The sequence below is a fragment of the Salvelinus sp. IW2-2015 genome, linkage group LG6.2 (genome assembly GCF_002910315.2).
Source record: "Salvelinus sp. IW2-2015 linkage group LG6.2, ASM291031v2, whole genome shotgun sequence".
Taxonomy (NCBI): domain Eukaryota; kingdom Metazoa; phylum Chordata; class Actinopteri; order Salmoniformes; family Salmonidae; genus Salvelinus; species Salvelinus sp. IW2-2015.
Window position 1 is genome coordinate 8059480 of NC_036846.1, and position 26929 is coordinate 8086408.

Here is a 26929-nt window from a genome sequence, read left to right on the forward strand (position 1 = left end):
AACCCTACTTAAGTCTCAGAGCAAGTGACGTAACTGATTGAAATGCTAGTAGCGCGTACCCGCTAACTAGCTAGCCATTTCACATCCGTTACACTTGTCACTGCGATTCGGTCAGTGGGTAGCCAGTCTCTGAATTGAGATTTTAGGAGGCTGACAGTGAGGTCAGTGCAGTCTTTCATGATACCGGGGTAAGGACAGGGTCTGAAGTGCCTCAGTATAACTGGAGTATCCTCCTAGGACGGTGCGGCACACTCTTTTCTGAATAATCTCCAGGTCATCAGACTAAGCCTGGGTCAGTGAGCTGTGCCAAGCAGAAGCAGCATACTCCAGGGTGTGGCATATGTAGCCGGTGTAAATGCTCACCAGGTCATCCTGTGGCACATGGAACCTTTTAAGGCGATGGAGGATAAAACATTTTCTGTTGCTCTTGGTTACCATAGTAACAACCTGCTCACCCCATTGTAAGTCCTTCTGTAACTTTACCTCTAAAATCTTCACACTATCACACACTTTGAAATCCTGACCCTCGATCCGGAGAGAGCATGGGACAGGTGGATTTCTTGTGAAGGTCACTGTGCACTTGGCAGGGTTCAGTAACATTTTGCTTGCATGAACCCACGTGTCGAAGTTGTTCAGGGCTGCTGTGGTGTGCTGATGTTTCCTATTGTACACGGGTTGACCAGATATAGATTGTCAACATATTTCCACCTGCTGTCGACATCCAGGGCTGCACCGTTAATGACCRCAAGGAAGATGAGAGGGCCCAGAAGAGTTCCCGTCAGCTCCTACCAGTCTGAGAGGCTGTCTTGGCAGTGTACCTGTTGTTTTTTTGGATGGTCATAAAACTGCAGAGCCATGCTGTGAGGGCAGGTCTGACACCCAGTTGGATTAGGCGTTCAATGGGGATGGTGTGGTCGATTTTGTCAAAGGCCTTGGAGAAGTCAGTGGTGATTAGGGCTGTTACCGCCACACTAGCTGTCACGTGGTGACTGCAGTCAAATTACAGATAATCATTTAGTCACGGTAACTAGGCTTCTCCAAAACTGGGCTCTGATGCTGCTGATGGTCATTAGTAGCCTACCAAACTTGCTAACTGCCAGTCGCTAATGGCCTGGTACTCAGCGATCTATTGTCCCGCTAATCACTCTGACATCAATGTAAATGCAATAGAAAATCACATCAAACACTTCATGAGAGCACATGAGCTCATGTTGCGCAACATTTCTATAGGCTATGAAATTGCTTGAGAAAACTGAGTTTTGATGGCCTCTATTAAAAAGAGGGGGCTCCCATCAGATTTCTATAGGCTAGGCCTACTATATTTATTTATCAGCTTTCCTAATATTAAGCACACTGCTTTGCTTTACAACAGGAGTAGCCTACCTGGCAAGAAAGAAAATGAACTGTGGTAAGAGCGTCCTCCATTCGCTATTTGCATATGATGCTAAATGACTTAAAATATGATGACATGTATTTTTTCCCCCTACCCCTTTTCCGACAGGTGCATGATAATGGTCCATTCTAAATCAAAACTAATTCCACACATATATTATTTAGTATATGTAAAGACAACATTAAATTAAGAATAGTCTGATGAGTGACAATATGATCCCTTGTGAACGATATATTATCACTTGTGAATGATATATTATCACTTGTGAATGATGCCCAGCGTGTGCAGAAAGGTAAGAAACAGACTTTTTTTGCGACTTTAAAAAAATCATTGTCATAGTAGATCTATACGTCATATTCATGTTTGTATCACARCTGAAGTGGCCAAATAACTCCAAAAGGTACCCTACAGACCTAGAACCCTAGGAACACGGTTAGAGAGCACATAAATAGTGAATATGCGCAGTTAGGATATTGCCAATAAGATAGGCTATACTGTTGTTCATTCAATTAGGCAGAGATTTTTGATAACTAAAAGACAGATTAGTCTTTTCATTGTCTTCTCTTTACAGCAATAGCCATTTGCTTTCCAAACTATGTATTCCTGCGATTGTATTTTGAAATATTGCGATATGCCTGGCTTGGCCTCTCTACCTTCCACAGATAGTCGCAAATCAACAATAATCTGCCCAAAATGTGCGCGCTGCCTTTCCACAATTTAAAAGCTAAATGATCCTCTGGCCAAATCATGCTTTAGTAGCCTATTTTGTATAATTGTATTTATTTCTGTAGAGACAGGAGTAGGCTAATTAGGCTATATAATTGTGTTAATTTAATTCAGGTTACTTTAGGAAAAGCTTAGCTGCCTATGCTTGCATATTAAAAATGTATCCTCAAAACATTTTAGTCTAACGTTTGTTTAACAACTAAAGTTGCATAAATAACTCTAAATTAAGCATATAGGAGGACCGTTTGGGGAAAATATCCTTTCTATTTTATTCAGCTATGTTCAATTGTATACTTCATATTATAAAATTATATAAAATAATGCCACGGAATTCTAAGCAAATCTTGTCTGCTAAATTAACTAGTGTAGCCCACAGCCATACGGCATAGACAGATCAAGGCCTAACATAAGAACAACTCCTGAAATAGGCTACATTTTCATCATATATATATATATATTTTTTTTTTTAGACCTGTCTAAAATAAATAATGGACTTATTGTGATAATGTAGCCTATATTAAATATATTTATTTGACTTCTTAAATTGTMGATGTTTCAAAGGTCTGCATCAGTGGCTTATCGGCTATGTGTGGAAGCCAGGAGATGCTAAACGTGTTTATGTTAATTAACGGTCAATTACTGGTTGCTGGTTTCAATACCCAAGCCGGCAAGGTGAAAAATCTRTCAATGTGCCCTTGAGCAAGGCACTTAACCCYAATTTGCTCCAGGGGTGCCAAACTACTATGGCTGACCCTGTAAAACAACACATTTCACTGCAACTTTCCAGAGTGAGACAATAAAAACATAATGTTTCGATTTCGATTAAATAGCACCCGAGGTCTTGTTTAACATGTCTTGTTCCCTAAAGGCTACAAAAAGAAGAACCAAAAGAGGGACACAAACACACTGTTTCTTGTATTAAACTATCATCAGAATAAGGAAACTGACCCTTGGTGGCATGTCAGAATGGGGACAGGGGTCAGAGAAGAACATGTTGCCCATGACTCCTTAATGTTTATCATTGTGGGCAGTCAAACTGTACCTGACTGACAAGGTGATACAATCAGCAGCACTTTTATAGATAGAAATCACACTAACTGTCTGGTTTCTAGGAACCTTGTTTTCCATCTATAAACGTTACAAAAGATGCCTTTGATCGTGCAATATCTCCCTTTTTGAATTCAATTCATGATCTAATCTGACCATGTTGCAAGGACGTTAATGATAGAGTTCCCTGACACTGGTGCTAAGGTGTGGAATTGGAAGTGACCTTTATAAAACTATGATTCAGAGAAAAGTGATACTAATAAATGACTACCATTTTAAGATTGAGGGCCCAAAATCCTCTCTTTGATGGCAGTTAGTTTTGAAACATATCACCAGGCTACAACTAGAGGTAGGTCAACAGGGACAAGCAACAACATGCCTCCATCTACGCTTATCACTTTCTTTCTGATCTTCTGCTTTCCCCCCTACGCTTTGGTTCTCGGCACTGTGCATGTCAGTGATTAAGTCACCTGGATTTGGTCTTTAATGGAGAAAAACAAGAATGTGCCTAGTGCCCATTTGTTCTTACCCGTATGGGTTTGAGGAAGTCCAGGTTGTGGAGAAAGTGTCTTTCTGCCTGGTTGAGCCAGGAGCCTGGTGACACGCAGAGGATCTTCTGGACCAGACTGGACACCTTGCTGTCTGTGATGGTCACAAAGTCCTCTACTCTGGTGCCGTTGCTGCTGCACAAGTCCCTCAGGTGGACACCGAAGCCTTTGACCAGCACCTGGAGATGGAGAAAGGTCAGTGTGTAATGTAGCAATGACCCAGTATTTCTTCAGAGTCGAGAAGAACGTCTAGTATTGAACATTCTCCAAGTTACATTACTAGTCCAGAGGGGTATCCCTGCTTCATCACATTAATAGCTAGCATTTCAATGGCCATAACGAATAGATATGGTGACAGMGGACACAYTTGTTTAACGCCTCTTGACAATTCAAAACTCTGTGATGTAGCCGCTATTTACTATTTTACACATGGGGTTGCTATATATTACTTTTACCCATTTTAAAAGAGAATTACCGAAATGTTTAAAAAATCCTGGCATTTATAAATAAAATCCAATCTTACTTTTTCAACAGTTCATAATCCTCTATAAATACCAGGCCTGGCGTTTTATATGTTTCCTGTTGTTCTATCATTTGTAATAGTTGTTGTATATGATCTCAAATGTAACGTCCATGTAAAAAACCTCTCTGATCAGGATGAACAATACTGGTAAAACTTTTTTAATTCTGAGTGCTATGCATTTCACTAGTATTGACTGACGAATAGACTGACGAGTTTCAGAAGAAAGTTATTTTGTTTCTGGCCATTTTGAGCCTGTAATCAAACCCACAAATGCTGATGCTCCAAATACTCAACTAATCTAAAGAAGGCCAGTTTTATTGCTTCTTTAATAAGCACAACAGTTTTCAGCTGTGCTAACATAATTGCAAAAGGGTTTTCTAATGATCATGTAGCCTTTTAAAATGATAAACTTGGATTAGCTAACACAATGTGCCATTGGAACACAGGAGTGATGGTTGCTGATAAGGGGCCTCTATGTAGATATTCCATAAAAAATTCTCATCAAAAAGAGGTTTTTAGAAATGTTAGCAAATGTATTAAAAATAAAAAACAAAAGGCCTCCAGGGTGGCGCAGTGGTCTAGGGCACTGCATCGCAGCGCTAGCTGTGCCACCAGAGACTCTGGGTTCGCGCCCAGGCTCTGTCGCAGCCGGCCGCGACCGGGAGGTCCGTGGGGCGACGCACAATTGGCCTAGCGTCRCCCGGGTTAGTGAGGATTTGGCCGGTAGGGATATCCTTGTCTCATCGCGCACCAGCGACTCCCGTGGCGGGCCGGGCGCAGTGCGCGCTAACCAAGGTAGCCAGGTGCACGGTGTTTCCTCCGACACATTGGTGCGGCTGGCTTCCGGGTTGGAGGAGCGCTGGATACCACGCAATTGGGGAGAAAAGGGGGTAAAAAAAAACAAAAAACAGAAATACCTTATTTACATAAGTATTCAGACCCTTTGCTATGAGACTTGAAATTGAGCTCAGGTGCATCCTGTTTCCATTGATCTTCCTGGAGATGTCTCTACAACTTGATAGGAGTCCACCTGTGGTAAATTCAATTGATTGGACATGATTTGGAAAGGCACACACCTGTCTATATAAATAAGGTCCCAAAGTTGACAGTGCATGTCAGAGCAAAAACCAATCCCTGAGGTCAAAGGAATTGTCTGTAGAGCTCCGAGACAGGATTGTGTTGAGGCACAGATCTGGGGAAGGGTACCAAAACATTTCTTCAGAATTRAACATCCCCATGAACACAGTGGCCTCCATCATTCTTAAATGGAAGATCCACCAAGACTCTTCCTAGAGCTGGACGCCTGGCCAAACAGAGCAATCGGGGGAGAAGGGCCTTGGTCAGGGAGGTGACCAAGAACCCGATGGTCACACACCCGATGGTCGCCCAGAGTTCCTCTGTGGATATGGGAGAACCTTCCAGAAGGACAACCATCTCTGCAGCACTCCACCTATCACGCCTTTATGGTAGAGCGGCCAAATGGAAGCCACTTCTCAGTTAAAGGCACATGACAGCCCGCTTGGAGTTTGCCAAAAGGCACCTAAAGGACTCTCAGACCATGAGAAACAAGATTCTCCAAATATCCACTATTTCTAATGTGTCCATAATATTTGTGATTTCCTTAATTAAGGGCAYGGTGATGATAGTTTGTAGAGTGATTTCCTTTACGGTCCATTGAGGTACTTAACACTGTGTTATAGTCTCCCACCATAATGATTTGATCGTTTGTTGCCTGTAATTTCAATAAATTGGTATAAATATTTTCAAAAATGTATGGATCATCCTGATTTGGACCATATAGATTAATGAGCCAAATCTGTTTTTCATCCACTTTCATATACAAAAGGATCCAACTTCCTTGCGAATCATTCCTGACTATTTGAAAATTCAGATGAACATTTTTGTTAATTAATATCATCACAATATCATTGAGTTCTTTTGTCCATGACAGAAAATTATTTCACCACCCCATTCCTTTTTCCACACAACTTCATCTAAAGATATAGAGTGACTTTCCTGTAAACAGTATATGTTATATTCCTTTTCTTTTAGCCACGTAAAGACTGATCTTCTTTTTTTATAATCTGCTAAACCATTACAATTATAACTAGCTATACTTATTTCACTATTACCATATCTACATACTATTCTCAGTCTAAATTGACCATAATTAGTGCCTATAAAGTTACTGCCATAAGAGGTATTATGACAGTCAAAATGAGAGATCTCAAATGTCTGATGTTTAGAATTCAAGAAACAGGTTCTAGCAATATTTGTTTTATTCCCTTACCTGTTTGCCTGCACGCCAATGCCACAGATGTTAGAAAATTTAGTCAAGATATTATGTGTGTAGTAAATCTGAGTAGGTTGATGTGTGTGTTAATGGATGTGATTTAGTGAGAGTGTGTATGATGTCTGGATAAGAGTAATACTATAATGTGTGATGTCCAAATAAATAATAACCCAGACAATTTGTATGGTTGAGTGTCTGTGTGTAACATGAAGTGAGTATATCCTTAATATTCAGAATGATAATTGTAACCCATATCGCATCACCATCATAGTTGCATTATAAATACATTGAACATAATTTTCATAGAAAAACACATCCCAGAGACGGCTTTACTACAGTACAAATGTATCCCGTACAATATGTTATTATTCCCCAACTTCCCTGTTCTGATATCTTCCCATTGCTTGTTGTTAACATATATAAACATGTAGACAGAGACAAACAAAAGATAGACAAACAAAAAATTCAATTAAATCATAGAAAAGTTCTCAACAACAGAGAGCGGGGAGAGAGGGGGAGGAGAGAAAGAGAGAACGAGAGAGATCAAGTGTGTGTATGTATGTGTCCGTATGTGTAAGCGAGCGTGTAATTGAGAGCGTGTGTGCTCATGTCAACTTCATAGTGTTCAGATATTTTTACAGTCCCTATAGTTTTTCTTCGTAACATGGTATTGTGGAGCTGTCTTGGAAGAGCTGTTCGTCTTTAAAGAGTTTGTCCACAATGAGAAAGGCATGCTTACCCCTCTCACTCTGTTGCCTCTGTACAGGATACAGACTCTTGCCACGTTCATTTATCTCCCGGGGAAATTGGTAAATGAGACCTTTCATTGGTAGTGTTCAAATTTTGCGATGACAGGTCAGGGACCCTTGGTCTTGTCACTCCGAGCTCCAAGTCTGTGCATTCGGTGGAAAGCCACCTTGTTTATAGTCTCTACAGGAAGTTTCAAGGCGGATTGCAGTGAAGTTTATGTCACTGAAATAAAGAGACACTACTGACCTGCTCTGTGTTTGCTGCTACCTGCAACAAATGGACAACATGGGACCTGATCTGCTGGGAGACTAGGAGGGAAATAATGGACAACATGGGACCTGATCTGCTGGGAGACTAGGAGGGAAATAATGGACAACATGTGACCTAATCTGCTGGGAGGCTAGGAGGGAAATAATGGACAACATGTGACCTAATCTGCTGGGAGGCTAGGAGGGAAATAATGGACAAACAGGTGACCTAATCTGCTGGAGGCTAGGAGAAATAATGGACAACATGGACCTAATCTGCTGGGAGGCTAGGTGGGAAATAATGGACAACAATGGGACCTAATCTGCTGGGAGGCTAGGAGGGAAATAATGGACAACATGGACCTAATCTGCTGGGAGGCTAGGTGGAAATAATGGACCAACATGGGACCTAATCTGCTGGGAGGCTAGGTGGGAAATAATGGACAACATGGGACCTAATCTGCTGGGAGGCTAGGTGGGAAATAATGGGCCATGGGCAAGTTGAAGAACTACTACACTGCTTTTCATGGTGTCCAGGATGTGGTGAACTGATCCTAGTAATATGCCTCATAATATTCCTCATGGGGTGGCAGGTAGCCTACTGGTTAAGAGCATTGGGCCAGTAACCGAAAGGATGCTGGTTCAAATTCCAGAGCCAAATAGGTGAAAAATCTGTTGAGCAAGGTACCTAGCCCTAATTGCTCCTGTAAATTGATCTGAATAAGAGCATCTGCTAAATGACTCAAATGTATATGTCATAGAACTTTGGGAAGGTGGTATTTTTCCTCTTACCTTTTCCAAGTTCACGTCGGCCTCAATGATCTGGCGCACAGCGTGTTCCGAGAAGGAAGCGTTTCGCAGAAGGAAAGTGGACAGGGTCTCATTGTTGTGGAGGAAATCCTTCAGCTTGAATCCTGTGGGAAACAAACACAACAACTTGTTCAAAMCAGCTCTCTCCTATACCCTGACATTACTAGATGTGTGTGTGGGTGTACGGAATTGTCTTATTTTAGTAGACTTATTTAGCAAATGTTGGTTGATCCTTCTGCCAAATTATACTATTTTCCGTAATCGTGGGTACTGTATTAGCTTTCAACCTCATTAAATCGTTGTCATGGAGCATGTGCTTGCTTGCTAGTTACTCAGGTGACCAACTCGAAAACGCTTGGCGCAGGAGTTTAGGATTATTTGGATACGTTTTTTTGTCTTTTAAAGTTTGAATGTTTGGAAATGTGAGGATGTTCAGTAGGGGGGGTGGTCGCAAAATATATTTTGTTGGGTGAAAACATCCCAGAAAAGGTTGGGTCTGAATCAGAGGTCGGAAAGAAGTGTCTCTATGAAAATACTGACAACAACTAGGCCAGGACAATTCAGTACATGTCCAAGGAAAAATGGCCAACACTGAAGTAAATAGCCACACACACATGTGCTGCCTGGTACCATCCTCTGATTGCTGTAGATCATTTCAATGATGTGCCTTTAACAATCTCTCAACAACATACACACCAAACACCTTGCAGACTGTMGCCCATTGCCAGAATACACCATTTCCATCATTATGTTATCTAAAATAATCAACCGTTGACATAGACCTGTGGAGCAGGAAGGGACACACTTCACACCTTCAACCACGGGGTAATTCCACGGTCACGGAATTATGCTGAGACTCMGGTTTTTCACTTTAAAATGTATGCCAAACAAAAAACATTTTCAAAGCTTAACAAACCATACAACGCAACATATTCTGTGTAAATTGTTCAAAGTAGTCCTTGTGCATAGAGTTGTATGGTTTGTTAAACTTTTAAATCCATGGCTTTTGTTTGACATACATTTATACATTTTAGAGTGTCAGCGTTACTCCGTTACCATGGAATTGCCCCAAAGTAACGCCCCGCTAGCACATTCACACTGAAAAACACACACTGGATCATACACAAACTGTCTGCAAATTGTCTGCTAACTGCCCCTCCCCGATCTCTCATTGGCTACTTCCCTCAACTCCTGGGCCCTTTCAAAGAACAAACGCTGGAAGTGAGCCCAGTCACTAGTATTGATAGCAGTGGGGGGTTAGGGGGACAAARGGACAGTAGGTGGCAGATTCCTGGAACATTAGCTAGACGGCCGTTTGAAGACAGACGAGGTGAGGGGGTGGGGGTCAAATTGGGTCTCAGAAAATCTGGAGCCTTTCCAAAAGCTGACAGACTCCATTTTGTTTTACTGTCTAGAACCCCTGTAAATCATTAGAAACGATTGTCAAAAGTAGTTACAAATTAGCAACAAATTTTACCCAATGAACCATGAACATGCTTTAGAATTTAGTGACAGACGGAATCAATATTCGTCCACTGGTTACAGTACATTAAGAATCCACAACGCCCCTCAATGACACCTTTCAGCAAATCTACTTTGACAAACCCTTCAGTGTATTGAGAAATTCACAGGCTTTGTGAATTCCTGTTTTGTCTCTGGAAGTAAGCCATTGGCTTGGTTTTTACATGATGGCCTGACAAAACATTGGTGGCCCTAGGTCTTGTTCATGCTCCTTTTGTTAATTGTGAGATTAATCAATCTAGATATTACCACATATCAAGTTAGAATCAAGCTGTAAAATGTGTGCTCTGAGAACACCAAAAAGATTAGACTTCCTGAAATATACTGGATCCAAAGCCATTTCAAAAGTCAATGCAAGATTATGCAAACCCACAAAAGCATTTTTTGGGGAAATTGAGACCTAACTATCTACTCTTTTAGATAGATGGCTCCATTATAAATACATTTTACAGTGCCAAAATCAATCAACTAAGCCATGGGTCCACAGTGAATCCAAAAAGTAAGACGTCACTGCCAAAAATAAATGATATTCAGATAAAAGAAAAAAACATGACATGGAAAAATATCTGATTCTTTTGTCCATGTGAAAGCTGTGGTAGTGCGGGCTTTGTGGAGAACATAGTGCGGTCAAAGCTCTGTTCACAAACCCAATGACAACCAGTGGCATAAAAAGAGGGAAACACACAATACCTGGAAGAACCTTTCAAAGTGTTCACTTTGGTCATGCAAACCCTTGCTGACATCAGCGTTATTGTGGAATTTRCTTATTCAGCTTCAGATCTCTGTTAAAACTGTTCAACTATCTATCCTCCATTCTAACCACTTTACCCCAGTCGCACAAAGAATCTGAAAATGTTTACTGTACAAACTAACAACTAGATTCTAAGAATCCCCCTGGCCTCACCAGACAGGTTTTCAGAAAGGACTGATTAACGGATATCATCAACGTGGATCATCAGGAGTATCTTGATCAGACCCGTGGCTGTGCAAAAGTGCTTCATTGGCATATAGTCAGTGCACTGTGAACTCAGTAGCCAGAATGAACGTTATCAACAACCAATACTGAAGGGATGTTACATCATCACTGTTCATACTTCCACATACCATAGTAATAAACCAAGCCATATTGGTATGAGTCACAATTAAAATATCCCCCAGCCCCATCAAACTACACTGGCTTCACCTACTATAAAGGTTTATCAATATCATGCTTAGACTAGTAAATAGGACGGACTGAAGCATAAACTGATTAGCAAAATCAAATAAATGAATGGGAATGTTTTAAAACAGGTGGCCACCAACATGAAAGCCATGTCATAAGAGAAAGACCTAGCATAACCGTTAATCTTTATTGCCACTCGCAAAGGCTTAAATCAGATATCACTGGATTACGTTCTTAAAGTCCTACTCCAGTCTACTTTTCAGCTCATGTATCACATGATTTACTTAACAAAAGGCACATCTCAATAGGTGGTCCAGGTGTCCTCATGACGTGGCACAACTAGGGGGGTGGGCATTTCCTCTTTTGGTCTCTATTGCGTGGTGAGGAGAAGTCGTCTACTGTGATTGGAAGCGACTTCACCATTCATTGTCTTGATTCAGGTTCACTCAAACATCGTTTTAAGCTTTGTTTTACGATTGACAGTTACAGTTGATTTCGTGATTGTATATTGATTCGCTCTCCTTAAATATTTGTCATCTGATGTATTCGTTTAAGTCTCTCAATTGTTTAATCAATTTCGCCATCAGCTCCTGATATCAGGGCATAAAAACTACTGTCTTCTGAATTAATATAAATGCAACATGTAAAGTGTTGGTCCATGAGCTGAAATAAAAAATCCCAGAAATGTTCCATACGTACAAAAAGCTTATTTCTCTCAAGTTTTGTGCATAAATTTGTCTACATCCCTGTTAATGAGCATTTCTCCTTTGCCAAGACTATCCATCCACCTGACAGGTGTGGCATATCAAGCAGCTGATATCGATTTGCTGAGGAGTATTTCTGTCTGTAATAAAGTCCATTTGTGGGAAAAAATATATTCTGATTGGCTGGGCCTGGCTTCCCAGTGGGTGGGCCTGGGTGCCAAGTGGATGGGCATGTGGACTCCAAGGCTGCACCCCTGCTCAGGCATGTTAAATCCTCCCGAGTGGCACAGCGGTCTAAGGCACTGCTTGAGGCGTCACTATAGACCCGGGTTCGATCCCAGGTTCTCGCAGTGCACAATTGGCCCAACGTTGTCCGGTTTAGGGGAGGGTTTGGGGCGCCTGTAGGCTGACTTCGGTCGTCAGTTGAACAGTGTTTCCTCCTACACATTGGTGCGGCTGGCTTCCGGGTTAAGYGGGCGGGTGTTAAGGAGCGCRGGTCATGTTTCGGAGAACACATGACTCGACCTTCGCCTCTCCCGAGCCTGTTGGGGAGTTGCAGCGATGAGACAAGATCATAGTTGAATATGAGGATATTGGGATTTTTTTTAAATAAAATTAAATACACACATACCCTTAAGTGTGTGTACATTACTGTATTTATACATGGGATAGCGTTTTTCATAAGTAAAAGTTCAAAAATAGCTGGAGTATGTCTTTAACATCTGCTGTTCTCATTTGAGTGTTTTAGGAGTCTGCGGCACCTACACTTCGAGGCTTAACGAATATACCTAACTATCCAGGACTCAGCATATGCCTAACTATCCAGGACGTGGCATATACCTAACTATCCAGGACTCGGCATATACCTAACTATCCAGGACTCGGCGTATACCTAACTCTCCAGGACTCGGCATATACCTAACTCTCCAGGACTCGGCGTATACCTAACTCTCCAGGACTCGGCATATACCCAACTCTCCAGGACTCGGCGTATACTTAACTATCCAGGACTCGGCGTATACCTAACTCTCCAGGACTCGGCGTATATCTAACTCTCCAGGACTCGGCGTATACCTAACTATCCAGGACTCGGCGTATACCTAACTATCCAGGACTCGGCGTATACCTAACTATCCAGGACTCGGCGTATATACCAGGCTATCCAGGACTCGGCGTATACCTAATTATCCAGGACTCGGCGTATACCTAATTATCCAGGACTCAGCGTGTACCTACTATACTTCTGCAGACATTTTCTAGATACACAGGCTTCAGAGATTGGAGTAGTATATCAACATACAGATAAGACTTAAAAGTCTTATCTGTATGTTGATATACTACTGAAGCTGGAGACTCATATCTCCATYACTAGCTTTAAGTACCAGCTGTCAGAGCAGCTCACAGATCACTGCACCTGTACATAGCCCATCTGTAAACAGCCCATCTATCTATGTACCTACCTCATCCCCATACTGTATTTATTTATTTATCTTGCTCCTTTGCACCCCAGTATCTCTACTTGCACATTTATCTTCTGCACATCTACCATTCCAGTGTTTAATTRCTATATTGTAATTACTTCGCCACAATGGCCTATTTATTGCCTTAACTCCCTTATCTTACCTCATTTGCACTCACTGTATGTAGACTTTTTGTTTTCTTTTGTTCTACTGTATTGTTGACTGTATGTTTTATTTATTCCATGTGTAACTCTGTGTTGTTGTATGTGTCGAATTGCTCTGCTTTATCTTGGCCAGGTCGCAGTTGCAAATGAGAACTTGTTCTCAACTAGCCTACCTGGTTAAATAAAGGTGAAAAAAWAWATATATATWTTTTTTTATAAAATAAAAGGCTTATCCTTTTATTTTTTTATTTCACCTTTATTTAACCAGGTAGGCTAGTTGAGAACAAGTTCTCATTTACAACTGYGACCTGGCCAAGATAAAGCAAAGCAGTGTGACACAGACAAAAACACAGAGTTACACATGGAATAAACAATAAACAAGCCAATAACACAATAAACAAGTCAATGACACAGTAGAAAAAGGAAGTCTATATACAGTCTGTGCAAAAGGCATGAGGAGGTAGGCAATAAATAGGCCATAGTAGCAAAGAATTACAATTTAGCAGATTAACACTGGAGTGATAAATGAGCAGATGATGATGTGCAAGTAGAGATACTGGTGTGCAAAAGAGCAGAAAAGTATATAAAAACAATATGGGGATGAGGTAGATAGATTGGGTGGGCTATTTACAGATGGACTATGTACAGCTGCAGCGATCGGTTAGCTGCTCAGATAGCTGATGTTTAAAGTTGGTGAGGGAAATATAAGTCTCCAGCTTCAGCGATTTTTGCAATTCGTTCCAGTCACTGGCAGCAGAGAACTGTAAGGAAAGGCGGCCAAATGAGGTGTTGGCTTTGGGGATGATCAGTGAGATATACCTGCTGGAACGTGTGCTACGGGTGGGTGTTGTTATCGTGACCAGTGAACTGAGATAAGGCGGAGCTTTACCTAGCATAGACTTATAGATGACCTGGAGCCAGTGGGTCTGGAGACGAATATGTAGCGAGGGCCAGCCGACTAGAGCATACAGGTCGCAGTGGTGGGTGGTATATGGTGATTTGGTAACAAAACRGATGGCACTGTTATAGACTGCATCCCGTTTGCTGAGTAGAGTATTGGAAACTATTTTGTAGATGACATCGCCGAAATCGAGGATCGGTAGGATAGTCAGTTTTACTAGGGTAAGTTTGCCGGCGTGAGTGAAGGAGGCTTTGTTGCGAAATAGGAAGCTTATTCTAGATTTGATTGGATTGGAGATGTTTAATATGAGTCTGGAAGGAGAGTTTACAGTTTAGCCAGACACCTAGGTATTTATAGTTGTCCGCATATTCTAGGTCAGAACCGTCCAGGGTGGTGATGCTAGACGGGCGGGCGGGTGCGGGCAGCGAACGGTTGAAAAGCATGCATTTAAGAGCAGTTGGAGGCCACGGAAGGAGTGTTTCTATGGCATTGAAGCTCGTTTGGAGGTTAGTTAGCACAGTTTCCAAGGAAGGGCCAGAAGAATACAGAATGGTGTCGTCTGCGTAGAGGTGGATCAGGGATTCAGCCGCAGCAAGAGTGACATCATTGATACATACAGAAAAAAGAGTCGGCCTGAGAATTGAACCCTGTGGTACCCCCATAGAGACTGCCAGAGGTCCGGACAACAGGCCCTTCGATTTGACACTCTGTCTGCAAAGTAGTTGGTGAACCAGGCGAGGCAGTCATTAGAGAAACCATGGCTATTGAGTCTGCCGATAAGAATACGGCGATTGACAGAGTCGAAAGCCTTGGCCGGGTCGATGAAGACGGCTGCACAGTACTGTCTTTTATCGATGGCGGTTATGATATCGTTTAGTACCTTGAGCGTGGCTGAGGTGCACCCGTGACCGGCTCGGAAACCAGATTGCACAGCGGAGAGGGTACGGTGGGATTCGAAATGGTCRGTRATCTGTTTATTAACTTGGCTTTCRAAGACTTTAGAGAGGCAGGGCAGGATAGATATAGGTCTATAGCAGTTTGGGTCTAGAGTGTCACCCCCTTTGAAGAGGGGGATGACCGTGGCAGCTTTCCAATCTTTAGGGATCTCRGACGATACGAAAGAGAKRTTGAACAGGCTGGTAATAGGGGTTGCAACAATGGCGGYRGATAGTTTTAGAAAGAGAGGGWCCAGATTGTCTAGCCCAGCTGATTTGTACGGGTCCAGGTTTTGCAGCTCTTTCAGAACATCTGCTATCTGGATTTGGGTGAAGGAGAAGCTGGGGAGACTCGGGCGAGTAGCTGCGCGGGGGAGGGGGGGTTGGAGTAGCCAGGAGGAAGGCATGGCCAGCCGTAGAGAAATGCGTATTGAAATTTTCGATTATCATGGATTTATCAGTGGTGACCATGTTACCTTGCCTCAGTGCAGTGGGCAGCTGGGAGGAGGTGCTCTTGTTCTCCATGGACTTTACAGTGTCCCAAAACATTTTGGAGTTAGAGCTACAGGATGCAAATTTCTGCTTGAAAAAGCTAGCCTTTGCTTTCCTGACTGACTGCGTGTATTGGTTGCTGACTTCCCTGAACAGTTGCATATCGCGGGGACTATTCGATGCTATTGCAGTCCGCCACAGGATGTTTTTGTGCTGGTCAAGGGCAGTCAGGTCTGGAGTGAACCAAGGGCTATATCTGTTCTTAGTTCTGCATTTTTTGAAAGCTAAGATGGTGAGGAAATTACTTTTAAAGAACGACCAGGCATCCTCAACTGACGGGATGAGGTCAGTATCCTTCCAGGATACCCGGGCCAGGTCGATTAGAAAAGCATGCTCGCAAAAGTGTTTTAGGGAGCGTGTGACAGTGATGAAGGGTGGTCGTTTGACCGTGGACCCATAGCGGATACAGGCAATGAGGCAGTGATCGCTGAGATCCTGATTGAAAACAGCAGAGGTGTATTTGGAGGGCAAGTTGTAACACCGCTGTAACACCGTTTTTGCTCTCCTGCGCCTGACTTCTCTGCCGCCAGTACGCACTCCTTACAACGAGAGGACGAACAAAATACGCCTGCACTGCTACGCCATCTTGGAACATGATAAACATATAAAGTCCATTACCCAAGCTAATGTAATATAAGGTCACCTGACTACGGTAGCACAGTCTTATTTTGTCTAATGCGAAACACACCATTAACCCAGCACACAGTAAGTAAGGAAGTACGTCAAATCTGTCCTATCTTGAATGGCATATGAGAATAGCTTCAAGCCATGCGGCAGGCAGCCTAGTGGTTAGAGCATTGGGCCAGTAACCGGAAGATTTCTGGATCGAATCCCCGAGCTGACAAGGTAAAAATCTGCCGTTCTGCCCCTGAGAAAAGCAGTTGACCCACAGTTCCCTGGGTGCCGAAGATGTGGATGTCGATTAAGGCAGCCCCCCGCACCTCTCTGATTCAGAGGGTTTGGGTTAAATGCGGAAGACACATTTTAGTTGAATACATTCAGTTGGACAACTGACTAGGTATCCCCCTTTTGGCCTGCCACGACCTGTCAGTTGGGAGAGGCTCTGCCGGCTTTCATCCATCTACTGCCTCAAACCATCTCACATATCGCCACCACTGTCACTCTAAACACARCATTGTCTAAGTGTTCATAAATAGAATGTCATTATAGAAGAAATCTGGGTGTGAAATTGAAATGATATAATATTAAATCAGTTTTAAAATTATAACTATCCATCCCCAGCCATTCACAGGCACAGGAGGAGAACCCAGAAGGCGGGTTGGAACAGGACAAAAGGGGATGGGGGAGTCCCGCTGTGAGTCAGCACAGCGTAAGGGAATTAGTGTAAACCCTCTTTTTTTCTGCCCAGACGTGGGCGTACAGTAACTCTCCGGGGCCCGCTCAACGGGGCGTAAAGTTCAGGGCAGACAGGGATGTACTATGTAGACCTGGAATGAGTCTTGATTCAGCTTCAGTGAAAATACTGTCTATTCTAGGCTTTGAGTTCATGAACATTCCACTCAAATTAATAGGCCCCTGGTGTTTCTTGTGAATGTAGTAATGTGTACAGTGAATAATGGTTTATATAGAGGTRACTCTTACCTTTGGTGTTGGCCTGTAGTGTCTTCAGGGCTTGGAAGAGGCCTTTAAAGCCATCCAGATTCCGGTCATTCTGACTGTACAGCAGGATCTTCTTGGCATCGGAGAACAGACGAGAGATTCTGCAGACATCCACAGATTAACACAGAATAAAATTGAATCAGTTAAATTCAAGTTATAAATAGGATATTTACAGGAAACATTAAAGTGACCATTTTATTTATTTGGAAACAATGATGTTATTAATCCAATGAAGCGGATGAATCATAAAATAAAGTGTATTCATGTTTTTATATTTAAAAAACAATCAGATACAGAGATGCAGCTTGGGGTGGGACTCACATGGACTCGTTGAAGTTGCCCACGACCCCGGGGGACTCTCCAGGAGTGGGGTTGCGGAAGCAGGGGTTGTTGGCGTTGCAGATGATGCCTTGGATCCAGGGTAGGGTGCCCGCCGAGGGCATGGCCTTGTTGGGGAAATGACCTGAGGGAGACACCGGGAGGGATACAGTCGTCATAAGACACAAATTGTGGTGTTTTGAAATTCAATCATTTATACAGCACATTCAAAACCACATMTTTGGTTGTATAGCAAAACACTTTTTGGGGACATTTTTTTACATATTTAGTCTATTAATACACTATCTACAGAGAGTGGACTGGAGAGAACACAGGATAATTCCAGTCACGTTGAATCTGATACTGAGACACTTAAATGGCCTCTATATCAACCCAACGGAACTACTTGGGGTGGTCTTTGAACATCACCTACAGAGTTTAAAAATTMTATTTTTGTCTACGCAAAAGACACCTAACTGATGTGTGTTCTCAGATTATCTTATCGGGCTGGTGGCGGATGAGCTAGCATCAGCGTAACCACSTCTTGTCCCATCTTGAAGGCTTCACTGCAGCTACAGGCCTTATCAATGTGAGGGAGTGATTGCCTAAGTACAATGTACAACCTTTGTCCCCTCCTAAGGTGCCATCCCTCCCTCCCCGAGAGGCTTGCCTTTATTTGTGTGATGAGTTAAAAAAGTAGGCCTGCTATCAGTAAACCTGAAGCCTGCCAACTGGCCCATTACTAAGAAAAGCAGAGATAAGAGATAACCCCACATAGCCAATTGCTTAGCTGATTCAGGGCAGCCATTTTGCTTTACAGAGTGATCGTCATCGACGGCCTATAAAGATTATGACTTTATGAACTAGTGGGTGATAAATGTGAATCCTAAATGGAATTTAGCTAGGCAGTTTTCAAACTAGCACCACATTCATCTGAAACTATTTGAAATCTTCCAAACTAGCACCATATTCAACTCAAACGATTTGAAATCTTCAAAAAGAGCCATGGGTATTTGGAGTCTTATTGCACTGTCACATTTTTTTCATGGTTAATATCCATCCCCAAAAGCAATAGGTTAGCCCTGTGCAAGGAAGACCATTTCTTTCCTATGTGGTGTAGGAGCAGTTACAACATGCCCAGACCCACGTGCTGTATGACTCACACCAAAAGTATCCCTGTGCTTGCTGCCTAACCAAGACTTTAGGAAGAACTGAAAGCAATTCACCCCCTAATGCTTCTGCTTTCTGGCAGATGGACAAAACGCAGGCTTCCGGGAATGAAAGAAAGCGGATATTCTGACGTAGACACAGATTTCCCAGGAGATGTGTTCATCCCATTGATAATAGTTATTAGTAGATAATAGTTATTAGTAGCTATACGAATGCTTTGTCCTACACAACTGTATCCTGAAGCAGGTTTGTAGGCTATTACACAAAGTAGGATCAATAAGAATGCAAGTCCCATACAAAGAAACAATAGTTGCTTTAGCAAAGAGAAGGTAACGGGCAGCGTTATTGATCCTGTTCTGTGAACCGCCCCCAGTGATATAATTAACTGAAGAATTCTCTAGCGTATCATTCCGGGGAAAACAGGCTTTGGTTCAGCCAGTGCATTTCCATTATATAAGCTTTTCCCATACCCGTGCCAAAGATAGTCTCCGAGGGCCTTGCGAACTTTATCAGCTTTCACATATAGAACCTTGATAATGAGATTAGAGCAGTAATAAAGGCATCATAAACTCTAACCCCCCCATAAAGTCACTGATATGTCCACAGGCAATCTGAGCCACCTCACAAACAAACCAAAACCGAAAACTGTCAAACTTATATTTGTACAGTTATGTTTTGACAAAAAAAAGCTCCAGGATCTATTGTGATGTTCGTATCGGAGGCTTCATGCAGGAGAAGTAAAGGGATACATGCTCAGTTGGCAGAAATCTTCTGTCAGGCTTTAGATAAAAACCCATTAACAGGGGTATATCTGCCATCCCATACCAGAAAATTGATTAGCAGGACAGAATATTCCCCATATAACAGTTAACGCATAAAACACCCAGCATCCCCACCCGATATGGACCTATCATAAACAGTTCAACACGATTAGGCTGCTGTTGGACTGTGAAAATATATGTCTTTTTTTTCTCCATAGTGGGTTTACTCGAGTGGCCAGCACGTAGCAGTTTCAGAATAAATGACTGCACATGGCATTGTAGCATACTAGTGCATGGTATTGCTAGCTTGTATACTGTAGCATCAATGGCTTGTATCCTTGGCAGTGTACAATATGTATACATGCGACAACATAGTTCATCCACAGATTCCAAATACAAATGCCTCCGTGGCCACAACAACAGGAGTGGTTGAACAGCCATTTGGGGTGTGGGGTGGGGAATTCAGTTGAGTGTCTTGTGAAGAAGTGTCTGTGTGTCAACAATGACGAGGGGGGTGCATCATACTTACATTCATGTTGTTCGTACGGAGGGTAGTTCAGTCTCACTGATATCAAAATGAAGAAGATCAACAGGGGCCATACTATCTCAATCAGCAGTTGGAGCTAGATAAGAAAACAAGAGAAGAAGGCCAGTTAGCATTTTTTATAAGGAGCGTGGCCTATGGTAACCATTACTMCCCCCCCCCCCCCCCCCTTTATAACCGTAAGCCTAGCTTGTCTGTTAATAGTCTGGAGCGCTTAAAAGCTGGCATTCAAAATGGCTCCCTCACTACACCATATAATAGGTCTGTATCAACGCTATACGCAGGCATGATGTAGCTGTCATAAGACAGCTTTTATTAGGACTGCATTCCTAATAGATGCAAAGCGATCAATACAACCAACCCCGACTTCAAAATAGCCAATGCTGCACACCCACATCCAGCAACAGTGAAGTCATCTCTGTTCAAGGGTTATCAGGTGCATGCTGATTGGATTAGGAGACGGAGAGAGATGCTACTCCAGCACACGTAAAGCCATCTAGAGGCAGGGTTCTAGCACAGGTGGGAGAACAAGCTGTAGTAGAAATTAAAGCTAACACTGCTAAGATAAACCTCTGTCCCATTGGGCATGTAATATATTACTTTCCAATAAAACTTTTTTTTTGACTACTTGAATGAAGGAGCCTACGTCTCACATCTAATATACCGTAAAATCTCCCTCCAGTTAAGGGAATTGCTTACAATAGTTATTGTAAAAATCAAATCAAATGTATTCTTCACATACAGTACAGCAGGTATAAAAGGTACAGTGAAATGCTTGTGTTAGTTCCCTCAACAATGCAGAACATTAATCAATAATAACAATGAAAGGAGTCAAGTCAAAAATAACAAGTAATAGAAGAGGTAGTATGCACAGTAATAATGGACTGGATTTACAAATATAAAGTGGGTAGTGGAATCAATGGTATATATTGGAACAGCAGCGTTGACCGTGTGTGTGTGTGTGTGTGTGTATAGGAGTTCTGTGTGTGTGTGTTTATGGGTGTTTGTGTGTTTGTGCGTGTGTGTGTGTTTATGGGTGTTTGTGTGTAAGGGTTGGATGTGTGGGTTGTCAGTGCAAATAATTTATCCGGTGCAAATAGTCTCTAAGGTGCAGGTCTGTCCAGGGAGACGGCTAGGATGAGCTTTTCAGCAGTCTGATGGCCTGGTGGTAGAAGCTGTCTCGGAGCCTGTTGGTCTGAGACCCGATACTCTGATAGCGCTTTGCCAGACAGTAACAGAGTGAACAGTTCGTGGCTCGGATGACTTGAGTCCTTGACAATCTTTCGGTCCTTCCTCAGACACCCGCTGGTGTAGATGTCCTGGAGGACAGGGAGCTCGCCCCCAGTGATGTATTGGGCCTATCCCAGTTTCTGTTCTTACTCTTATAATAGGAGAACAGGACATGACCCCTCTTAATAACTAAACAGCTATTGAACTACAGTGTAAAGTATGATTTGCTACAAAGAAGGAATTTAAAAAACTGTAGACCTGGTATATGACAATAATAAAGTAAATACAACATATGTTTGAAATACTCTGTAAACATTATAACAGAAGAACATACATACATCCTCTTTTAAATTGTCCTATCAAACAAAGCCACAAGAAAAAGTCCCAATTCCTATTTCACCAATTCACACAATCTGATTTAAAAATGTTCTGCTTACCGTTTGCCTTCTCCTGTAGGTAAAGTTCTTCCACAACAACAAGCCCAGCTGAGTTGAGATGGACATCTCTACTCTGGACCTCTTCCACTCAAGCTTCCCTCCAGCTCTAAACTGAAATGACACACAGGCAGTGGTGACTGTGGGTAAAAAGTCCAGCCAGCCAGCACACAGCTCAAAGGTACAAGGTCAAGGGTCATTTGTCTAGTTGACAACATCTCTCCAATAGGTCCTCCTCACATGGGAACTTATTCTGCACTGTGTCCCCACTCAGTTCCCAAGCAGACTTTATGAGAGTGAGGATGGGTTGAGGGGACGTATTTACAGGTTATTAGTGGTTCTGTCAGGACAAATCGTGTGGTTTTGATGGTCCAGATTTGGAGTGTATATCTTTGCAGATGTCCTTTATATCTGGTCAGAATCACTGATACAGGCCCTCCTCCACCCTTTGGGGTATGGATAATGATTATGTCTCCAGAGAAACCTAGATGCAAATAAAAGTCTTATATATCGAATTACTGTAGGCAGAATTAGATGTTTTTGGCTTGGGTCAAAATGAACCTAAGGGATTTTTTTTGCCATATTCATGCAGAAACACAAAACATGATTTAGATTTGTTTATGAAAAATGTAAAGAATTGAATAAACCACCTTGGGGGGTTATGACCAAAAATATGCCCCTAGGGTCAGATGACCTTATGACCCCAGTCAGAATCGGAGTTCCATCTCTCTCTGGACCCCTTTCCCATGAACTGTTTGACTGACTGACTCAGCTGCTAGCTAGGCATCTTGTTCATTAGCTATAGCTGTGTAGCAACTTAGCTAACCAGGCACAGGTAGATAAGATGGTTTAAAGCGGCTATGKCTCTATTTTCATAACTAAAACTGATAGCTATTTGCCTTGTTGCGATGACAATACATTCACCTGGATATTAGCTAATTGCCAGGGTAGCTAGCTAATGAACTCCCCCGGACTATAAACTAGAACATATACGATCATGAAGCAGAGCCAGACAGAATTCCTGCCTAGGGATGAGAGTGCACCATTTTACTGGTTAACACCGACACATGCCTTTCCTCACATGCACAATTGTAAACAACATAAATACATCCAGGCGCTTGGCTGCACCATGTTTTACTGGATATATATGGCCCTAACTTCATGGACGAGGGATAAAACACTGGGTCACAGGGATGAGATCCGCGCAAAATGGACAACTGTTCATGTTGTCCAAGTGCCATGAATCAGAGTTTGCACAAAATGTATTTTGTTTGCATCGTAAACATGCATCATTCAGTTTTGACTGCTAGTGAGGCTCCTGGCTTTTCAGGATATTGAAATTACTTAGCCTAAATTAGGGGGTTTGCACGCCCGCTCCCTACAAATCACAAGGGTTATTTGTCCTTATGATTCAAAGGCATATGAAAACACTGAAACTGGAAATAAGCTATTGAATGATCAGTGATCATCACCATTTGAAGCATGTAATTAACTAAATATATTTACTTACAGTAGGCTGCAATTGTTGTCGGCTAAGTGGGAATGAAACCGTCATGGTACAGAAGGAGATTGTGTTCCTATTTCTTACTTACTTTTTTCAAACTACATTGTTGGTTAAGGGCCCGTAAGTAAGCATTTCACAATAAGGTCTACTACACCTGTTGTATTCGGCGCATGTGTGACGAATACAATTTTATTTGGTCGGAGAGAATTAATTATTAAATAGATTGAATGTTTATATTGAGGGAACGAATAAAAACAACAACAACTGAACGGATTAGTCTGGACAGTTTTTTCCTCCACCATGACGCATTAGAGCTCCTGAGTGGTCTAAGGCACTGCATCTCAGTGCTAGAGGCATCACTACAGACCCTGGTCCAATCCCGGGCTGTATCACAACTGGCCGTGATCGGGAGTCCCATAGGGCGCCGCACAATTGGCCCAGCGTAGTTAGGGAAGGGTTTGGCCAGGGTAGGCCRTTGTTGTAAAATAAGAATTTGTTCTTAACTGAATTGCCTAGTTAAATAAAGGTAAAATAATTGTTTTTTAAAGTGTCTCAGCATGAACCCAATAAATGGGGCATGGGTATACGTGGATGAGTGAGTAGGCTACACAGAGATAGATAGAGGACTCTARTGCCCAAAAGCCTGTTTTAGCATGTGCAGCACCAATGAGGACATTCAACATTTTGAAGAAGTCAACTGGGTGGGACTTCCTATGGGTTAAGGAAGGATCGCATAATTCCTCCAGGTCATCAGGAGGGATCAGCCAATGAATTATACTTGTGAGAAAACATTCCATAACTGCAGGTGGCAGTAAATCATCAATCTTGTCTTTATACCAGTTCAAACACACTCTAGGTGGCAGTGTTGACCCCGCCCTGTGCAACTGGGTCCTRGACTTCCTGACGGGCCGCCCCCAGGTGGTGAAGGTAGGAAACAACATCTCCACTCCGCTGATCCTCAACACTGGGGCCACACAAGGGTGCCCTCTCAGCCCTCGCCTGTACTTCACCCACGACTGCATGGCCATGCACGCCTCCAATTCAATCATCATGTTTGCAGACAATACTACAGTGGTAGGCTTGATTACCAACAACAACGAGACAGCCTACAGGGAGGAGGTGAGGGCCCTCCAAGTATGGTGTCAGGAAAATAACCTCTCACTCAATGTCAGCAAAACAAAAGAGATGATTGTGGACCTCGGGAAACAGCAAAGGGAGGGAGCACCCCCCCCCCCTATTCACGTTGACGGGATAGCAGTAGAGAAGGTGGAAAGTATTAAGTTCCTCGGTGTAGATATCACCGACAAACTGAAATGGTCCACGCACACAGACAGTGTGGTGAAGAAGGCGCAACAGCGCCTCTTCAACCTTAGGAGGCTGAAAAAAATGTGGCTTGTCACCCGAAAACAATCACTAACTTTTACAGGTCCACAATTGAGAGCATCCTGTCGGGCTATATCACCGCGTGGTACGGCAACTGCACCGCCCACAACCGCAGGGCTCTCCAGAGGGTGGTGCGGTCCGCACAACGCATCACCGGGGGCAAACTACATACCCTCCAGGACACCTACAACACCCGATGTCACAGGAAGGCAAAAAAGATCATCAAGGACAATAACCACCTGAGCCACTACCTGTTCACCCTGCTTCCATCCAGAAGGTGAGGCCAGTACAGGTGCATCAAAGCTGGGACAGAGAGATAGAAAAACAGATTCTATCTCAAGGCCATCAGATTGTTAAACAGCCACCACCAGCACAGAGGTGGCTGCCTACCTACAGACTTGATATCATTGACCATTTTAATAAATGGATCACTAGTCACTTTAATAATGCCACTTTAAGAATGTTTACATCTCACATTACTCATCTCATATGTATATACTGTATCCTTCACTATCTATTATTTTCTATCTCTTGCATTTTTGTCGCTCTGTTACTGCTCATCCATATATTTTATACTTATATATTCTCATCCCATTCCTTTAATAGATTGTGTGTATTAGGTTTTGTTGTGGAATTGGTTAGATATTAGGTTTTGTTGTGGAATTGTTAGATATTACCTGTTAGATCCTGATGCACTGTCAGATCTAGAAGCATAAGCATTTCACTACACTCACAATAACATCTGCTAGCCATGTGTATGTGACCAATAAAATTTGATTTAAGTGTGCACTATGTAACCTTTCAGTTTGTTTACCACAGAAGTAGTAGAAGAAAATGTACTACTTTGAAATTGAGATGTCCTCAATGACGTTGCCCATGCTCGCACAGACGCCATAATGGGAAATATACAATGTTGCATCCTCTAACTATCTCTACCGTACGCTACTATCAGCTTCATTACCTGTGTTTGGAGTGACAAGCTCAGTCTAGGCTACATTTTATTGTCTCCCTGTCTTTTGTACTCACAAGAGCCAGGTGGGCTGTTTGTGTGATAACTCCCGCAGGTAATAAGACAATATAAATTACTCAATAACATGCTATTTTGCTGGGCTTCACATTGACGTCCCTTACTGTAAATTAAAACAAAGTCACTTGTTTCTAAGTTGCTTATTAACTTGTTTGGTGGCAAAATGTTGTTGAACAAKTGCAGGGATAACTCTGCAAAGAATGTAATTGAATAGAAAATATGGGATCGTTTTTTAAAAGTCAGTTTATCACAATGGGTGAGAAGATTCGTGCCATGCGATGTTCTCCGCATGCTTGGAAAAATCTAATATGAGTCCTTTTCCTCAATGAGTAAATCAATGTTACATAACAATACATAATGTGGTTGTAAATGTGACGGAAGACTAGTCTACATCGTGTTTTATAATTAAGTACAACAAAAACTACAACGAACACATTTTTGCTATAAAACAAAATATGATGCGTTGTTGAAAAGAAAAATAGCAAAAGTTTGCCATAAAACTCCGTTATCTTTCAGCTTTCTTTCTAGCAGATAGGACTACCATTAAAAGAAAAGAATAAACAAATGACAGACAATTAATCAGTGGAAAATCGAAATACCTTTTCCCAAAGGCACGAAATCAGACCCCTTTCAGCATCAATTGTGTTTCCTCCTAAGCTAAACCACACTTCTTCACTACTTTTGAAATATTTTTGTCCTGGCTTGTTATCCAGGCATGTGTGACCTGTACACAGAGGAGGAGAATCATCTGGCTCTAGAAAAGCTTTTATATGGAGTGAACCTTAGCTACATCCGCTTGGAGAACTACAGGGGTTACTCTCGGTCATGGAGATGTTCCGTGATTAAATCCCCCTAGTGGAGCACATGTAGACTCGGGGCTACTCGCACTCCCCGACCTCCTAAACATCTGGAACTAATGATAATCGAAATAAAAACCATAGACCTACGTGTATTTAAAGTAGTAAATAGCCTTCCCGGGACTACATTTCGTTTGGGTAAACAGTTGTGTTATAGGCCTAGACGCCATCGTCTTTCCACAAATTCTGTACATTTTAGTTTGACATTTTATCCAGAGAGATTTACAGGAGCAATTAGGATTAATGAAGTGACTTGTTCAAGAGCACGGGTATTCGGTCACTGGCCCAATGACCGAACAATCACTGACACGGAATATGTTTTTCCATGGATTTCGGTTAAACCC

At 42.4% G+C, this 26929-nt stretch overlaps 1 protein-coding gene across 1 annotated transcript in view; it reads right to left on the bottom strand.

The window, feature by feature from the left end:
* Positions 1-26477, bottom strand: part of LOC111965776 (phospholipid-transporting ATPase ABCA1) — a 44220-nt gene extending 17743 nt beyond the window's left edge. Inside the window, exons 1-7 of the mRNA XM_023990060.1 lie at positions 26328-26477; positions 21818-21928; positions 20136-20229; positions 17679-17820; positions 17340-17458; positions 8321-8442; positions 3696-3893 (exon numbers count right to left, since the gene is read on the bottom strand). Of these exons, the coding sequence (XP_023845828.1) occupies positions 3696-3893; positions 8321-8442; positions 17340-17458; positions 17679-17820; positions 20136-20229; positions 21818-21883 (741 nt within the window). The 5' untranslated portion in view covers positions 21884-21928; positions 26328-26477. The remainder of the gene's footprint in view (positions 1-3695; positions 3894-8320; positions 8443-17339; positions 17459-17678; positions 17821-20135; positions 20230-21817; positions 21929-26327) is intronic.
* Between the last annotated feature and the right edge of the window lie 452 nt (positions 26478-26929).